This window comes from Mugil cephalus, chromosome 1, assembly GCF_022458985.1.
Source record: "Mugil cephalus isolate CIBA_MC_2020 chromosome 1, CIBA_Mcephalus_1.1, whole genome shotgun sequence".
In the NCBI taxonomy this organism is placed as follows: domain Eukaryota; kingdom Metazoa; phylum Chordata; class Actinopteri; order Mugiliformes; family Mugilidae; genus Mugil; species Mugil cephalus.
In genome coordinates, this window is record NC_061770.1 from 22,512,433 (window position 1) to 22,529,298 (window position 16,866).

General features: G+C 40.6%; 1 protein-coding gene across 4 annotated transcripts in view; it reads left to right on the plus strand.

Annotated features, from left to right (window-relative positions):
• The window catches only part of prkcz (protein kinase C, zeta), an 88,154-nt gene that overhangs the window by 66,152 nt on the left and 5,136 nt on the right, over positions 1–16,866 (plus strand). For all 4 annotated transcript variants that reach the window (XM_047603916.1, XM_047603906.1, XM_047603934.1 and 1 more), the window contains one exon: positions 12,134–12,249. In XM_047603916.1, the coding sequence (XP_047459872.1) occupies positions 12,134–12,249 (116 nt within the window). The remainder of the gene's footprint in view (positions 1–12,133; positions 12,250–16,866) is intronic.

Sequence of the window (16,866 nt, forward strand, 5' to 3'; positions counted from 1 at the left end):
CACACTTCACAAAGCATCTGAAAAATCAAGGTCTGACCTTTATCTGAAAGGAGAAAAGAATCTCGGTAAACAAACCCATCCCCAGACCCAGACCAGAGCAGACACACTAACGCTGTGGGTCTGAAAACGAGGTGCTTCAACTTCACCGTTGTCATTAACACTCACTTTAAATGGTGATTAATTGTTGACGGGATCTGGGCGTGTGCCACTTCGCGACAGACAGCCGCTGACAGCTCTTCTGGGGGTTCGACTCTACAACTTGTCAGTTCACTTAGAGCTGATGTAGAAACAACAAACGCGGAGTAAACACCGCGACGCCCACATTTAACGCCAGTCAGATCTCAGAGCGCGCGGATCACAGCTGTCACCACACATTCTGCATTTCCTTTATCAGACTTGAAAGTGTTTGACTACTGTATATATCTGTTTATGTGACGAGCTCAAACAACATCCTCCTGATTTGTGATCCGAGTGCGTGAGGTGGCACCCTCTGCGTGTTGCGTGCGTGTTTCTATGGATTAAAAATGGATGTGATGTAGTCATATACATTGTGAGTAGACTCCCGCTGCATGCCTTCCCCCCTCTGTGGAGAGACAAGGCAAATAAAAGTGAATTCCTAATCACACACACACACACATATATTCGCTCCAACTGAAACATTAGCACTGCACGTGTGTGTGTGTGTGTGTGTGTTGAAGTTGTGGTTTGCATAATTAAGGGCGTAGGTCCGTAGCACAAGCCTCAAACATCCTACATATATTTTTTCTATTCTAAATCTGCATAGTCTTCTTCTTCCATGGTGTTTTGGTGACAACAGAATCTAATTGTGATGTGATGGACAGTTTTCAGATTTTTTCCTATGTTGTATTTGAATAAATTTTGAGCTCATGCAGCCTCTAGTATATGCGTCCAAGATGCGTTCAAGGGCGCTCACGCCGTATTCTGAAGAGATCTGACCCACGCTGTGGATAACGATGCTTTAAATTGATCTAAATATTTGATTTTACACAGTAGGTTTGTGAGGGAACATGTAAAAGTGACTCAACATGTAGAAATGTAGAAAATCTGTATAGGTGCAAAATATTACAATAGCTACTTCTGCCTCTACTACACTACTTTTAGTACTATAACTACTTCTACCACAGCTTATTATGCCCTAAGCTCTTTTAAATGTAATTTTTTTTAGACATCTGTACAGATACTGGTTATTTTAGGATGAATTATGTTTGTGTTCAAAGTTATGACATCATTTCTTTATTGGTCGGCTCAGCAGCTCCAGGCAACGCTACAGTTTTGGCCCATATATATATACTGTATATTCTCACTGGAAACTATGATCGGCTACTCTCAGCAGATGAAATGATGAAAGAGACTCCGTGTTTGTTTATTCTTTTACTAGAGTTTATGAGGAATGTAGCCAGATGATTCCAACCCATAGAACATGCTGATTGGTGGCAGGAAGTTGTGGACACAAGGAAATATCGTCAGATTACTGACTTTCATGCTGCTTCTTTTTGGCCCTTAGGTCAAAATTAGGCCCTTCAGCTTTCTATTACTATTATTTCCATATAGACTCAGGATGTATTTGGAGATGTATTCTAATTAGTGGTAGAGGATCAGAGACTGATTTCCTTTACGATCCGATACTGAGTAAATTTCAGGCTGGTATCGGCAATACCAATCCAATACAACTTGTGTAAGTACAGCTAATGTGTCTGGTAAAACTAAAAAAGTAGTGAATTTCAAATCATAGCCTCATAAAGAATACAAGACATCAGAGTTATTTATTTATGTATTTATTTTAAAGTCTGAAGTATATTGAGTTGGTGGCGTCATTTGCTATATAGCCGAGTCGATACAACAACAGAAAAAACACACTTTCCACTGTGTTCCTACATTACCGCCAATGACTGAAGTATTGAAAGCATCGATATTTCGATTTTCGAGCATAAAGACCTGGCATCAGAAGTATCGATGTTTCAGTATCTATCGGCACATATTCATTCTAAGCTAATTTATGAAGTCATATTTATTTGTGAGTGGATTTGTGAAACATCATGTAAAAGTTGTGTAACTTTAGGTGTAGAAATGTAGAAAGTTTTACTACTGCAACTACTACCACACTACTCTAACTATTTATACTACTTCTACTAGGATATATCATGACACAAATCACACAGAAGAGCATATAAACAGAAGATATGTGCAGGTGGAATCTACATTTATTCAATAAAAACTCCCTTAAATCCCATTTTATCAGACATCCGTACAAACCCTAATTCCAGATGAATTAAGCCCGTTTCCCCGTCCTCATTGTTCCCGTGTCCCTCATGGGCCGACTCCGGCTGGCGGCAGGTTGTGCAGCGGCATTAAAAGGAGGAGGGAAACAATTGTCGGAGTGTGTTAATGAGTGCTGCCTCTCTGCCTGTGAAGTGCACACCAAAGGCAAACCTAGGGAGAGATATCAAAGCGGGGAGAGAAACCCCGAGCCCAGCGACAAAGCTCCCACATAGAGCAGTGGGAAAATAAGTTGACAAAGCTGAGAGAGGTGGAGAAGCGACGCTCTCTGCCCTCAAACTAGAAACCTGTCTCCAGACATGACAGGCCTGGTGCTCGGCTGCTGTTGTTAGCACATATTAATATTCATCAGACGTTTCCTGAGGGAGCGCAGAGTTTTCACTCTGAAGAGATGATACATTTGAATATCATTTACCTGCCAGCCTCCTTTATTCCCTCTCCAAACGCTCTTCTTTACTGCCAGTGAACTGTCAGGCTGATGATCACCGAGAAGAAATTGATCATTGGAAGCAGGTACGACTAGATTTCACTGCTGTTTTGTTTTATTATTATTATTATTGACACAGAGTGCACATGTAGGCAGGAAACAAGATATGCAGAGCTTCCCCTGCACTGCATGGATTCAGTCTTACGTTTTTGTATCAGCATTAATCTCAGAAAGTCAAAGTATACATTTCAATTTAGGATGTGCAAGATTATGTGTCTGGCTTTTTTTTTTTTTTTTTTGTTAGTCAGTGTTCACAGACCAGTTGGCAGATGTTTCTTTTAGTCTGGTTTGTCTCTCCTGCACTCACGTCTAATTAGTACGGAGCCCCCTGAGGGACACGGGGGAGAAAAAACGATGGGTAAAAAAGATCTCGCCAAACTGTTCACGCTAATAACAATGTTCTTCTGGGTCATTCATGTTCAGAACGAAGACAAAACACACATAACAATACTAAGACAGTAAGCACGGGTTTGTTATTAGTGAGAGACATTGAAAAAGATCTAAAAATAAGTGATTCCAAATGTCTTTTATTTGTTTAATTTATATTATATTAATTTAGTTTGTATTTGCCTTAATTTGGTTACTTGGTAAAAAGTATTTCAAATACTTATTTGATGTTTAAGAATAGCACTGAGGCCAAGTCTTTTGTAACATCAGGTAGTTCAGCTGTTTATGTGCAATTTATATATTATATACTTATATATATTTATCTATAGTATTAAAAAAAGTGCACTGAATTTATCTTTAATTTATTTGTATGAGCTACATTACCTAGTGAAAATCTCCTAGAAATTATGAATGAATGACTCTTGTTATGAATGGTGACACAACTAAACACCATTTTTTATTTTTTTACCCATTACCCATTCATTTTCCTCCCCATGTCCCTTAGGGGCCTCTGCAAATTAGTCTGCAGTGCCCATGAGTGTTTTTTTTTTTTTTTATTGCAACACATACACTACACATATCACCCCTGATACTTACTGTACATGGTTACATCGTGTGACAGCTGCATCTGTCTCTACCTGTCCACGAGATGTGCAGCCGTCATTCAGGTTCTTTCGCCATCCTAACACACTAGGGACCAGGTGCTCCACATTTCAAGAGCGAGTTCAAGATTCAAGATGTCTGTTGTTAAATACACAGTTAAAAAAATAATGATAATAATAAAAAATGAAAACCATAATACAATGCAACTCTTACTTTGCAAGTCTCCCTTACAAACAAAACCAAATAAAAAGTCTTCTCTAAGAACAATTACAGCTCAAATTACCAAGAAAAGTCCAGAAAAAGAAACACGATGGAGAGGAGAGGGAGAGTCAGACTCATCTGAGTTCATCCGGCTGTAAATTGTCTTTGGTTAAAGGAGATGATCAGCAGTGGATCATCATTCATGGTTCTTACTTGAATGAACTTATTAAAAATTCAATCTGATATTTTGATATTATATGCGTTGAATGATTTGAGTAGATCTGGTTTTGGTTCATAGTGGTTTCCAATAAAAATATACATGATTTTACAATGTAAAACTTTAAAGGACGTTTTCTCAAAATGAGTTTTTCTTCTACTCTTGAGCCAGAAATCTCCACTTCAGTAGCACTAACACAAACCAAACTCTCCAGATTTATTCCTAACTACATTCTGCAGGTATTTACAGAGGGGAATTTTTTATATGTCATTCAGAGTCTGATTTAAGGAACATTTTACTCCTAAAAATATGGCAATAATTGACTTTTTTGGACTGTTGACAGTATTTTGTGATTTATTGAAAGATAAAAAGAGATTAAAAAATTCTCTCTGCGAATACCTGGAAACCTAATACGTTAACAAAATGAAACAAGAATTTTGAACCTCACTTTACCCATCAGATTTTAAGCATATAACTCTTCATTTACCCATTTTAAATATGAATTCACAGAAAACAAACAAGGAAACAACAAAAAAATATTGTATTTATGTAAGAAATCAACTAGAGAAGTTTCATGGTGAAATCTATTAGTTAAAATTTTTACCCTTTTCACCTGTAGTGTCTCGCCTTAAACGCTAAAAAGCTTAAAACCTGAGTTTAAAAAGTTTTCTGTACCTTATGCTACATATTTATGGATCTAGTTGTCCTTGATTTCACACCCCTCGATGGTGTTATGGGCTCTCCTGATGGCCCTGGTTCTTAGTGAATTTCACATCGAAGAATTCATTTGGAAATAAATTGCGGAATTTATTGAAGCAACACGAGCTTAAGAATGAATATGTTTGCGGTTAGATGAGGACAGGGACGGGATCACTAAAAGGAATTGGATAAATGGTCTTACTTTGGTTTTACAATGTGAAAAAAAAAAAAACAACAACCTTGAATGAACCAGATGGCGGTCAAAGCGCCTTGACCGGCTAATTTAAAAACATGACAGCATTATCAATAGTAGCAGACAAATATATCATTGGACAAAGGAAAGCAGAAGAGATGAAATGAACCGGTCAGAAGAAATAGCACAAACTGAACCTGGAAGGAAAGTTAAAGAACGTGTGTGAGCAGATTCTGGTTGAACTTTTGCAAAAAAGCTCCAATTCCAAGAGTAATGTAAAGCAGGTGCACAAGGTTCTTTAACCTCCTGAGACCAAACCATTGGTTTGGAATTTCTTTAAGATTAGATTAAGATCTTTAGGTATTTGGGTTTGGTAAAAAAAAAAAAAAATAAGCGTCATCTTCGAACCAGGAAGTAGTTTTTGAAAAAAAATATGTGGACACCGACTATTTCACCAATGCAAAAGCAGAAGTGGAAACAAACAACAATGTTTCAAACGACAATAACATGGATCGTAGTTCAGCTTTTTCAATCTCATGCATAGTGTGGTTTCTATTTATGGTGCAGATAAGATGGCGCTATCCCTCAGGTGGCTCTTCTACCGACTCTGTTTACCTTCTTCTTCTGCAATTGACTTTCTCTGATGTTTTTTTTTTACGGGATCATACACGATTGTGGAGAAGACACATTGTCTAGTTTGACTTTGATTAAGGCGTATACATGGTGGAGAAAATCGATTTCCAATCGCATTATCTGGGTGTCTTAATCAGATAAGGAGAACTCTGATTTTAGTCAGAGGAAAGTGTTTACATGCGCTTAAATTGTCCAGTTAAAGTCAGATTAAGGCAATAATTCATTTTTGTTTTTTCATGTGCATCTAAACGACAGTTCTCCTGTAATGAGACTGTAGTCCACGTTGTAGTCTACACCAACCTCAACCAGAGTTCTCCTGTGTTGGGGAACTAGGAAGAGATTTTCTAAAATCGAGAAAAAAGAAAAAAAAGTTTTGAAAATATTCTATTTATTTGTCTTTGTGGGATGCACAGTTCTGTTCAAGAAGCAAAACTAAATCTAACCAGCTCTTGCACGGATACGATATTGATGTAGTTAGTTGTGCAGTGGAGGACAGAAGAGAGACCAAGACAGAGAGTGTGTTGGTGTGAATGTACTGTAGGACTGTGGGTGTGATGCTTGTCTCCTCTGATGTCTCCAGAGTGCGTGTCCACTCGCATTAACGCCAGCCTTAGATCAGACTGACAGTCACGTCATCCTGTCATGTCTTGAGAGCATGCCACTGGAATGCAGATGCACACGCACACACACAGACACACACACACACACACACACACACACACACACACACACACACACACACACACTGCTGCACTACTACTCTGCATGTCCCTTTGGCCTCAGGGACATTTGCGTGTGTGTGTGTGTGTGTGTGTGTGTGTGTGTGTGTGTGTGTGTGTGTGTGTGTGTGTGTGTGTGTGTGTGTTATGCTCTTTATTTTTTATTAGGTTGTGGGGTTGGAGTCATGTGGAATATTAAGGTTGTGTCCATCCTGTCCTCGTGGGGGCCAAGAAAAAAAAAAAGGGTTAGGTCAGATTCATAAGCATAGAAACTAATAATTCCAGCCATAAAGGTGGTAATGTAACTTTTTATTTATAAGAGAGAGAAGCATTTTATCTTTTAAAGTTTATTTCCAAGTGGATGGATGGGAACTTTTTTTTTTTTAACTGTTGTTATATATTTTATCTTTACCATTTACCTAAACTGGGCATTCCTCTCTTTTGGCTGTCTGGTTCAATAATGGACTGTAAACCACATGATAATATACCCAACCCACACTTTTAGGTGTTTCCCGCCTGGCTAGTATAAACAGCAATCAGGCATAACATTATGACCACCTTCCTACTGCTATGTAGGTCTCCCCTTGTGCCTCCAAAACTGTTGTGACTCATCAGAGAATGGACATGGGCCTTCTGAGGGGGTCCTGTGGTGTATGATAACAAAATGTTGTTATTTGGGGGCCTTTGAGGGGAGGGGCCTCTGTGGATCATCATGTTGGTGTGTGGTCTGGTCTAGGTGGGACAGAACACGGATTTGGTCAATGTTATTTACTTCTCCTGTCACTGGTTTTAATGTTGTGGCTGATCTGTGTAAACAGCTTTGAATAAATTTGTCTAGTTGCCTACCTATGAAACGCTCGCTGTCTTAGGTTTCTAGGACATGAGAGTAAACCCATTTTATTCAGCTGGATACCCTGACCTCTCCAACTATGGTTATGACTCTAGAGAGTGCACAGTGAATGTGAGAGTGTTAGATTCACAGTGTGATAATGCAGGGGCGTCCTGTCAGGACAGGAAGCCTTCTCTGTCAGTGGTTTTAATGTTGTGGCTGATTGGTCTATGCACTGATAAAAACTCGGCGCTCCTTAAAAAAATAATTCCATAGGTCAAACAACAGTAGTATTTGTTGGTAAAACATTAACTCTGTAAGTAAAGTCACTTCACCTTTGCAGATGATGCCAACTTACTTTTACAAGCTGACTTTACTTGCAAAAGTGAGTTGGAAAACTTAATTTTAAGGCGGATTTACAGCTAAAGCCCTTTGCTAACCGGCTAATGGCTAACCGGTGTTAGCTCTGCAAGCTAACGTTCCGTGTAGAATAAAACACATCTTTGCTTGCTTTAAATTGCAGTCATTCGCATAAAAAGTCAAAATTCATTACCTTGGGCCGCAGTTAGAGCAAAGTAAATATAATGAGCAAGTTGTGTGTTGTGGGGCGTCTTCATAAGAAGATTTGTTGAGCCAATTACGTATAGCTTGTTAATGAAAAAAAATCAAAATGACTTTGAATTCAAAACATAATACATTCATGTCAAGAAACAAACTTTGTTTTTCAGTGTTATTATCGCAGCCTTAATTATGCTGATAGTTTTTTTTTTCATGTATGTGGTTGCTTGTCTTTCTTTATACATTGTCTAAATAGTATTTTGCAGTGTGTTTCTTGATGAAGGCCATGAGGTGAAATGGGTCAATCTAATAAAGTTGTTTCATTTACTTCAAGAGCTGCGGGAATCTTGACCTTTCTAGACTATGATTAGGTTAGGGTTAGGGTTAGGGTTAGGGGATTGCATTGTATCAATGGAAATGGAAATATCAATGGTCCTTTCAAAGATAGAAATGCAAGTTTTTTTGTGTGTGTGTGTGTGTTCGTGCATGTGTGCATTGGGCCAATGCAGTCAGCGTGCTTCATTACCACCACACAGAGCTTCAGCTCGTCCAACAACACATCAGAGAGACCTGGGAGGGAGAGGGGAGGAACGTGAAAAGATAAAAAAGAATAAAAGAATTGTCAATGAGAAAGAGAGACACGGGAGGAGAGGAGATCGACGGAGAAAAGATGTGAGGGGGTGAAGCTGACAGGAGTGTAGGTAGCCGTGTAAAATGCTGAAAAAAATAAAAAAAATTGGCAAATAGAGAGACAGAAAGACTGGGGGGAGGTTGGGCAATTTGGTGGAGAAGCGATAGGAAGAACAATGAGAGAAAGTGCGTGGTTTTGTGTTTGTTGTTAGTTCGAAGTCACTCACTGCAAGCGCTTTGAACTAATAGGAGCACATCACCCAAATGAAACGCAGCGGTGTTCACAGCCCAGAACTGGAACAGGTTGTTTGTTGGCGCCGTTCAGAATGACACATACGAGCGCCGCAAACATGAGCGGCCTCCGTGTTTGCGGTTCAGACGAGTAACGCGACTTGTTTAGAGGGAGTTCCACGTCTACACATGTTTGCGACTGTTCTTGGGCAGCCATATTTCTACCGTAGGAACGTAACATAATACAAGTTTTACAGCATGTTCATCAGGAGCAAAGATGATTCAGTACCGTGCAGTTCAGTTCTTACCCTCTACAAACTTAAAATTGCACAGAAGCAGTGGATACAGTTCATGCTGTACGCATTTAAAAGGGGAATTTCCAGGCACTTTGAGCTGGTGTGGGGATATGAGAAAACCAGATTTTCTAAAGCTGACTGTAATAAAAGTAATGACGACACTATTAAAAACACAGTAGAAAGTAATTCTTTGCAACCATGAAATCTACACTAGTGGTCAAAAGTTTTAGAACAGCATCAGTATCCTCTGGTATAGTTGGGGCTTCATCCTAAACAAGATAATGACCCAAAACATTAGTCCAAATTAAACCAAAACTACCTCAGGATAAAAACCAGATGGAAACATGGAGCGGACCATGGACCAGTCTCTAGACTTTAACCCCATGGAGCTGGTTTGTGATGAACTGGACAGAAGAGTGAAAGCAAAGCACTGTACAAGTGTTAGAAAGATGATGATGTCACAAGTGTGTTCACATGTTAATTCAGCCAAAGATGGTCACTTTGATGAGTCGACATTTTAGAATATATTTTGGTTTATATATTGATTCCATGATTTTTTTTTTCATTCATCAATTCATTTCCATTCATTTAATCTTGAGTCATTTTATTTCAGAGTAAAATGAGGCATTAAACTGCATTAATTTCAATAAAAAAAATTAAGAAATATTGAATAAGAAATATGTAGTGTTGTAAAACTTTTGACTGGTAGTGTATTGTTTACCTGAATATATATGCTGGGAACAGACAACTCATGTGCTAAATACTGTGAGCTGCAGATATGTATAGTCTGTATAAAAACAGGCTGCAACTCAGCACCATCCATAGCATTTAATAGCACTCCATAGCATGCTGGAAGATATGAAAGTGTAGTAATGCGGTATTTCTCTGTGTACTACAGCTAAATGTCTAATAACTTTATCAAATTGTTAATGTACAGCCTCCTTCCCTCTGTTACTACAGGACGTTTGGTGGAGTTAATTGACGCCTGTCCAGAGGATTTGGCCTGTTTCTCTTCTAGAGTTAGCGGATGTCTTTTCAGATGCATTGCAGTAGTACTTTAGTTGTATTTCAGGTCTGAAATCTTTTCAGGACGTCATCTTAGACGAGTATTTTCACACACTTGATGAACCGCTGCCAGTTTGCCACAAATGAAACACTGGAAACCTTGCCTGTCTTCTCGGAGGCGTCCATGTTGTTATTGTCACATGATTGGTGACTACTCGACACGATGCTTGAAGTGTCATGGCACAGCAGGGAAGTCCACTAGTCTGTACAACCCCCCTACTGTGTGGACAAGAAAACATCTCTCGAAATTTGAAATGATATCCAGAAAGAGCGGCTGCACATTTATCAAATCATGAAGATGCTAAACTAGGTACAAAACATGTTTGTAAGATACTTTCTTTTAATCCTACTTGCACACACAATGTTCCAATCCATGACTGTATATACATTATTTAATTCACATTATGATGTGAAAGGGACATGACCAAAACCCACATCAGACAGCCACAGGATCAAGGATCCTATTTTAAGCCTTCCCTAATCCTACTTTCTAAATACTGAGGAAATAAACGATAAAAAAACAACACAGAGCACAAACCTGTGTGCTTGTTTTCTCTATGTACCCATCTGAATTCACTGAGTTCCCAGAAAATGTCCTCACTGCACATTTGAACAGGACGAGGGACCCGTGCGAAACCATGGAAACGAAAACTCTTCTGTTTGAATCACTCTGCCTTAAAATTCTCTCTCTGCTCTGTTGTTTTCTCCATTTTTTTTTTTTTTGTTCAGTTGTGGTTTCATTGCCACGGAGAAAGTGAAAATATAAAACTGAAATATGCTAACCGGCATAGCTACAGCGTTATAGATATTTTGCCTCCAGTTAAGCCCCGCCCCTCAAAAAGCATCAAACTGTTTACAAACTGTGAATGGATCTATAATACTCAGCCTGAATCTGCTGGTTCCTGCACAAACTGTGCGTAAAGACAAAACCTACAGAGATTGCATAAGCTATAACATAGTGTGTTTTCATTACTAGTAAACGAGTTGCCATGTTTGGTTGTTTTTGCTTCTTTTAACAATTAGAGTTGTCACGTCCTGCAGATACAGCCACTTAGAATTACGCACCCCAGCTGGAAGCCGGCTGTGGCCCGGCTTCAATTACGTGCAAAGAAAATCAAATCTCAAGCCTCGTCTACAGCGGCCGAAACAGAAACAGAAAAGTGCTTAACGAGTCACAATGCGAGATCTGCAAAAGGCAAACAAATGGGAGAGAAATCGAGCTGTTTAACAAAAGAGCTGAGCTACAGTGCCGCGACGCAGATGGTATCCTCAAGGTGGGAGGAAGACTCCACCACTCATCCCTGGATGACTCATTGGAACACACAGTTGTCGTCCACAAAGACCATTATGTGACGACACTGTTATTAACTCAAAACCACGAGAGGACAAAGAATAATATAGCGTAGGAGATTGCTCTACAGACACCTGAGGAGAGGAGAGTAAAGGAGAAGGGAAGAAATAGAAGACGAGGAGAGCAGAGCACACACAAAGACAACAATTTCTTTGACTTTCGAAGTCATACCTTGACTTGGAACATCAATCCTCACTAGCTGTCAGAACAGAATTGCACAAATTCACTGTTTCTGGTGCTCTCCAAAACAGCAGGGCCTCCCTCCACGTGAGGTTCACTGAGGTCAAATTGTGATTCGTGTAAAAGTAGCCCACGAGTAATGCAAGTTGCATTACGTTGGTTTCCTCGGTTTCCGCCACATTTACTTGATCTCAGCCCTGCTAAACATTTGCGAAGGGACTTAAAAAGCAGAGAAAGCCAACATTCTTGACATCATCTGAAGCTCTTTGGACTACACACAGATCCTGCAGGATAATGTGGATCACATTGTCAGGTTTAAACCAACTGGTGGAGTCCGTGCAGTTAGTGTTGTTGACGTTAAACAAAATAGAAAAGCCAAAGCAAATACTCATTTATGGACACTTTTCAGAGGTTGGGCTTTTTTACTCAAACTGATTTTTATCATTTCTGATGAAAAGACTGTGTTAAATGAAGTACACAGAACAGAGAGTACGACAAACAAGATAGAAACTAAAATTATTGGAGTAAAATATGATGTATTTCTGTTTGTCCTCAGCTGGAGAAGAAAGAAATGATGGCGCCCTACAAACCTCAGATCTCCGACGAGTACGGCCTCGAGAATTTTGACACGCAGTTTACTAATGAACCAGTGCAGCTAACACCAGATGACGAGTAAGTACTGTTTTTTATACTCACGTATCACGTAGATGTTTACTGAAACTACAGTGTGGGATCCCTGCAAAGGCTGAACGGCGTTTGGGTTTAAATAGGAACAATCTGTGGGTGTTGCTCATCAGAAACACACATGACTTGTGTCTGTTAAGTCCAGTTGTGTTTGTTTTCTACTTTTTACTCTGACTGAGAACCTTCACAGACGTACTTACACTAAACTATGACAGATCACAGAGAGAATAATAGAGAAAAATATTATATATTATATCTGTGTATATATTTCACCATTCATTAGCGGCTCAGGGGCCAAAACTGACCCACCAGATGGTTCAGTCTGGCCCATCAGGTGAATTTGCAAAGTGTGAAACTGTACAACCTTGTCAGTACTTTTAGCTTTAGCTATAAGAGTAACTGCTATTCCTAAATTGTCCACTAGGAGTTGCACTGTTACACCGAGCCCCAGAGCCATATATTAGAGAGAGTCTGGCCAACTCAACTCATGGGCGCCATGTTAGATACATCAGAGGGAAGATTCTACAATGTAACCCTATGGGGCGGATGTGCTACGCTGAAATAAATGTCAAAGTTTCAACATTACCGGACTTATAAATGTTACTGCCAACGTCTGTCAATATGTAAAAGGCCCTCACCTAAATATCCCAGCGTCTACTTACTTTAAAAATCTTAAATGAGTCTGTAAAATGCTTTGTAGCCCAATCACCTCATCAGTCATCCAGTTTCATTCTCTATTATTGCCACTTCTCTATGGGTGAACATTGGTTAGATGTGTCTACATGGTGCCCATGAAACACTTGACCAGCTCATAACCAATCAGCATAGAGGGACAGTTCAGACAGTCCAGACTCTCTCTAATATACCGCTCTGCTGAGACGTAGACCTAAACTAAATGGCAACAATAAGTCAAAATTGCAGTGATTCTTCTTAGAAAATTTCAGGTTGTTCATAAAACGTTTTGTAAAAATAATAATAAAAAAAGGTTTAATTTTCATACTGTATTTATGTAATGTAAAAGTTGTCCTTACTGCTATCACTACTTTATAACTAATTGTCAAAAATGATATTTTTGGAAAAAAAAATAAAAAATGAGTCCCCAGCTTTTTTAGTGCAGCACCAAACTGTGCAAGACGTGGGATGCTTGAAACCATGTGTCATATATCCTAGAGAGGATGTGTGTATTTTTGATACCGCCACCAGGAAGAAGCAATGCTGGTATTCTTGTTGCAACCTTATTGCTACATGTCAAGCCTTTGGGGCGGGGGGCTTCTTTGTAACAATGACAAGAGCATGCAGTAAGAGAAAGAAACCCTGAGGAGGCTTCCCCAACTTCAGGACGTGCAATAGATGATGTGTGGACAGGCGAGATAATAAAATTATAAGTTGCAAATATGTGAGGAATTTAATGATGAGGAACTTCCAGCCTGTCATGGCTGATAATTATCTATACCTCCTTTCACACTTCACTTGAAGCAGAGTCTCTTCAAAATAAAAATGTGCCAGTCAAACCAGCTTTAATTAAAATTCCCACCACCGGCTCTGCAGAGTTGTTAGCCGTGCCATACACAGTGGCCTTATTAAACGCCCATCATGTTCTTCTTCTGTGACAGATGTCTTAAGGTAGCTACCAGGGCTCTCCCTCGGTTTGAAGGTGACGTGTTACCCCGGCTGCTCGGCAGACGCGGAGCTTCAAAAACCGATATCGGAGTGGGTGAGCCTCGCAGCCCATTAGAGGGCTGCGCGGGGGAACGTTCTGAAGCTCTGCCTGTCTCATCTGTGACGGGGTTTGATGGTGGAGGTCCGTGACAGACTTTCGAGGGGGGGGAGGCGGTTGCAGGAGAGGTGGGAGCGGTGCCGTGGTGGGAGGAGGGAGATGAGTGGCAGAACAGGGTGGAGTGCCAGTTCAGTAGTGGAGATATCAGCTTGGCATCAAACGCCATGGCACATCAAAAGACAACACGCACCTCCTCCCCGCGTCTCGCACTTTATCTCCACATTCCCACTTCTCTTCCCCCTTGTTACCAAGGAGAAGGGGCTGACGTCGCCCACTCCCTCACGGAGGGGGTGATGCAAAAAAGCTCCCCGGTCTCCACTCTTCTCCCACTCACGATGGGCTTGGCACGAGAAGAAAGAGAATTTATGTGCAGGGAGAAGGGGAAGGGTAAACCCTCCATGTTAGAGATTTGCATTGCACTGGGAGGCTGGGGGGGAGTGGGTTTAGGTTTCCTACGCCAGCTCCCCGTCTTAGAAAATGGATACCCCAGCCTGTGCCTAGACACACTTCTGTCCTCTGTAGCCTCGGTCCTCGGAGGGAGTTGATATCAGGGTGCTGAGTAGACACAGTTGAACCACAGTCTTCTTGGTGAACCTGTCCCTCATACTCACACGGTAGATGCTGTATTTATGGAACAATAATGTTTCATAGTTTATTCCCTTCTCCCAATTATCCTCATCTCATCTCTACCAGAGATAAACAACCATTTGCATCACACTCACACCTAGGGTCCATTTAGAATCACCAATTAACCTAACAAACGTGTCTTTGGAGGTGGAAGGAAACTGGAGAAAACCCACGCAGACACAGGGAGAACATGCGAAGTGCTCCCAATTATCCTCTCTAACCCTTTAATACCGAACGTATCGCCGGCGATCCGTTAAAACGCGTGGCTTTTGAATTACCGTAACTCACAATGGTTTGCACTATTGACAATATTCAAAGTGTGGCTGAACACTGGCAAGTTGTTCTTTTGTCTGGAAGACGTTCATCTAACTAACATTTTTACCAACAAATTCCTCCAAACAACTCTCTTTTCCTGGGTCTCCCTTGTCTTGCGTCGCTCCACAACCTGCAGCCGACAGCAGCGTTGCGTCATCATTACCGTAATGGCAGCATTTTTTCCCAGAAAGTGCAGCTTCCCAGTGTTAAGCCACAATTTGAATTTCGTCCACTGCATCTTGGCACATCATGTATTGTCCTGGGAATTAACGCTCTGAGTGACAGGCTGTAGCCTACGCTAACAGGTAGCAGAGACATGAGGGGGCGGGTCTCCATTTCCAGTCTGCTTTAGCTCCGCCCTAACACGACCCCTGATGTCCATATTTGCAGTATCTGAGTGTTGGTGGAGTAAAGCTCATCCAACATGGCGACCGTGTGCTCCGCCCACTTTGGGCTTCATTTTTGGGGTTCAGAATCCAATGGGTGACGTCACAATGGGTTTGTCCATAGTATATGCAGTTAATGGTCGCAACGACACAGGCCGCAGGAGCTGCGATTGGTCGACTTTTACAATGGTCCATTTTTACAATGAAGACAAAATACATCTAAAAAAGACATATAATAGAAATGTTTTCTGGTTGATTAGTGTCGCCGCGATGAAGAGGAACAAACAGTAACTCCTTTAATTAGAAAAAACTTATTTGATAAATCATCTTAAGAGCATAAACACTGAGTTCAAAAAGTTCACTAATGCTGGGGGGGGAAAGAAGCCAGAGAAAAACACGGTGTGTTAAAATAACAGAAGCTCTATATTCAGTATGGGCAAGTACCTAAAAGCAAGTTCATGCCCGTGCACCCCCGTACAAACACAGCCAGTCGTTTGTTGGAGTGAATACCTACGCTGGATGTAACCTTTCCAAGACTCACTGCAGATCTGCCCTGTGATGTCCCTCTTGATAATCTCCCAGCATGATGGCTACTAAAAGTGATTTCAAAGAGGACATTGTCAGGTCTCATGCTTACAAACTCGACTCCCGAAGCAGTGTGTTTATTTGCAATAAAGTTACCAATCTAGAAACTTACCCCACGCTCTGGTTCTTTTGGCTTCACTAGATAAACTCCCTGTTTGAAATGTCCAGTGATATTGTCATGATATGATCTTTTGAGTATTTTCTGTGACCCCGTTTGGTTTTTCTTGGTGCTTCCTGTTTTTATTTTGTAAAGTTCTTCCCTGGTGTTTCACGTCTTGTTTTATTTCCTGTGTTTCCCCCCTCTTTGATTGTTGGACTGGTTTCTCCATGTGTGCTCCGCCCTCGTTAGTTTCTCCTGTGTCTCGTTAGCCCCTCGGCCCATTCGTGTATATATATATATATATATATATAGCCCTGCCTTTCCCTTTGTCCTTCCATTCGGTTCCTCGTGCTTCCTTGTTTTGGTCCTTACCTGTTTTTATAGTAGTGGTTTTGAATACCCTGCCTTTCCTGCATTGCCTTTTGTTCCCTAGTTTGTGAGGTTTTATTAAAGCCATGTTGTTTCCAAGTCCCACTGCCACTGTAGTGTCTTGCTTTTGGGTGCTCCCTCCCATTTCTTCTTACATGACAAATATAAATGTTTTCTTCCAGAACTGATACAAAATACACTTTCCAAAGCTTCCTGGGTAGCCCTGTGCTTTTACTCACTTTTATCTCTCTTACCCTTTGCCTCTTCCTCGTTTTCTCTTCAATCTGAGTCTGTTCATGTTTTTCCAAGTCTTAAAAGCGTTTGCATTGTATTGGTTGAAAACATTTTTCTGTTTTCATGAACTCCCAAACCTTCTGCCCTCTCTGTAGTGTAGTCCTTCTCTGCGGTCTTTGCTTGGGCCTCCCTGAAACTCCCAAACAGACCCC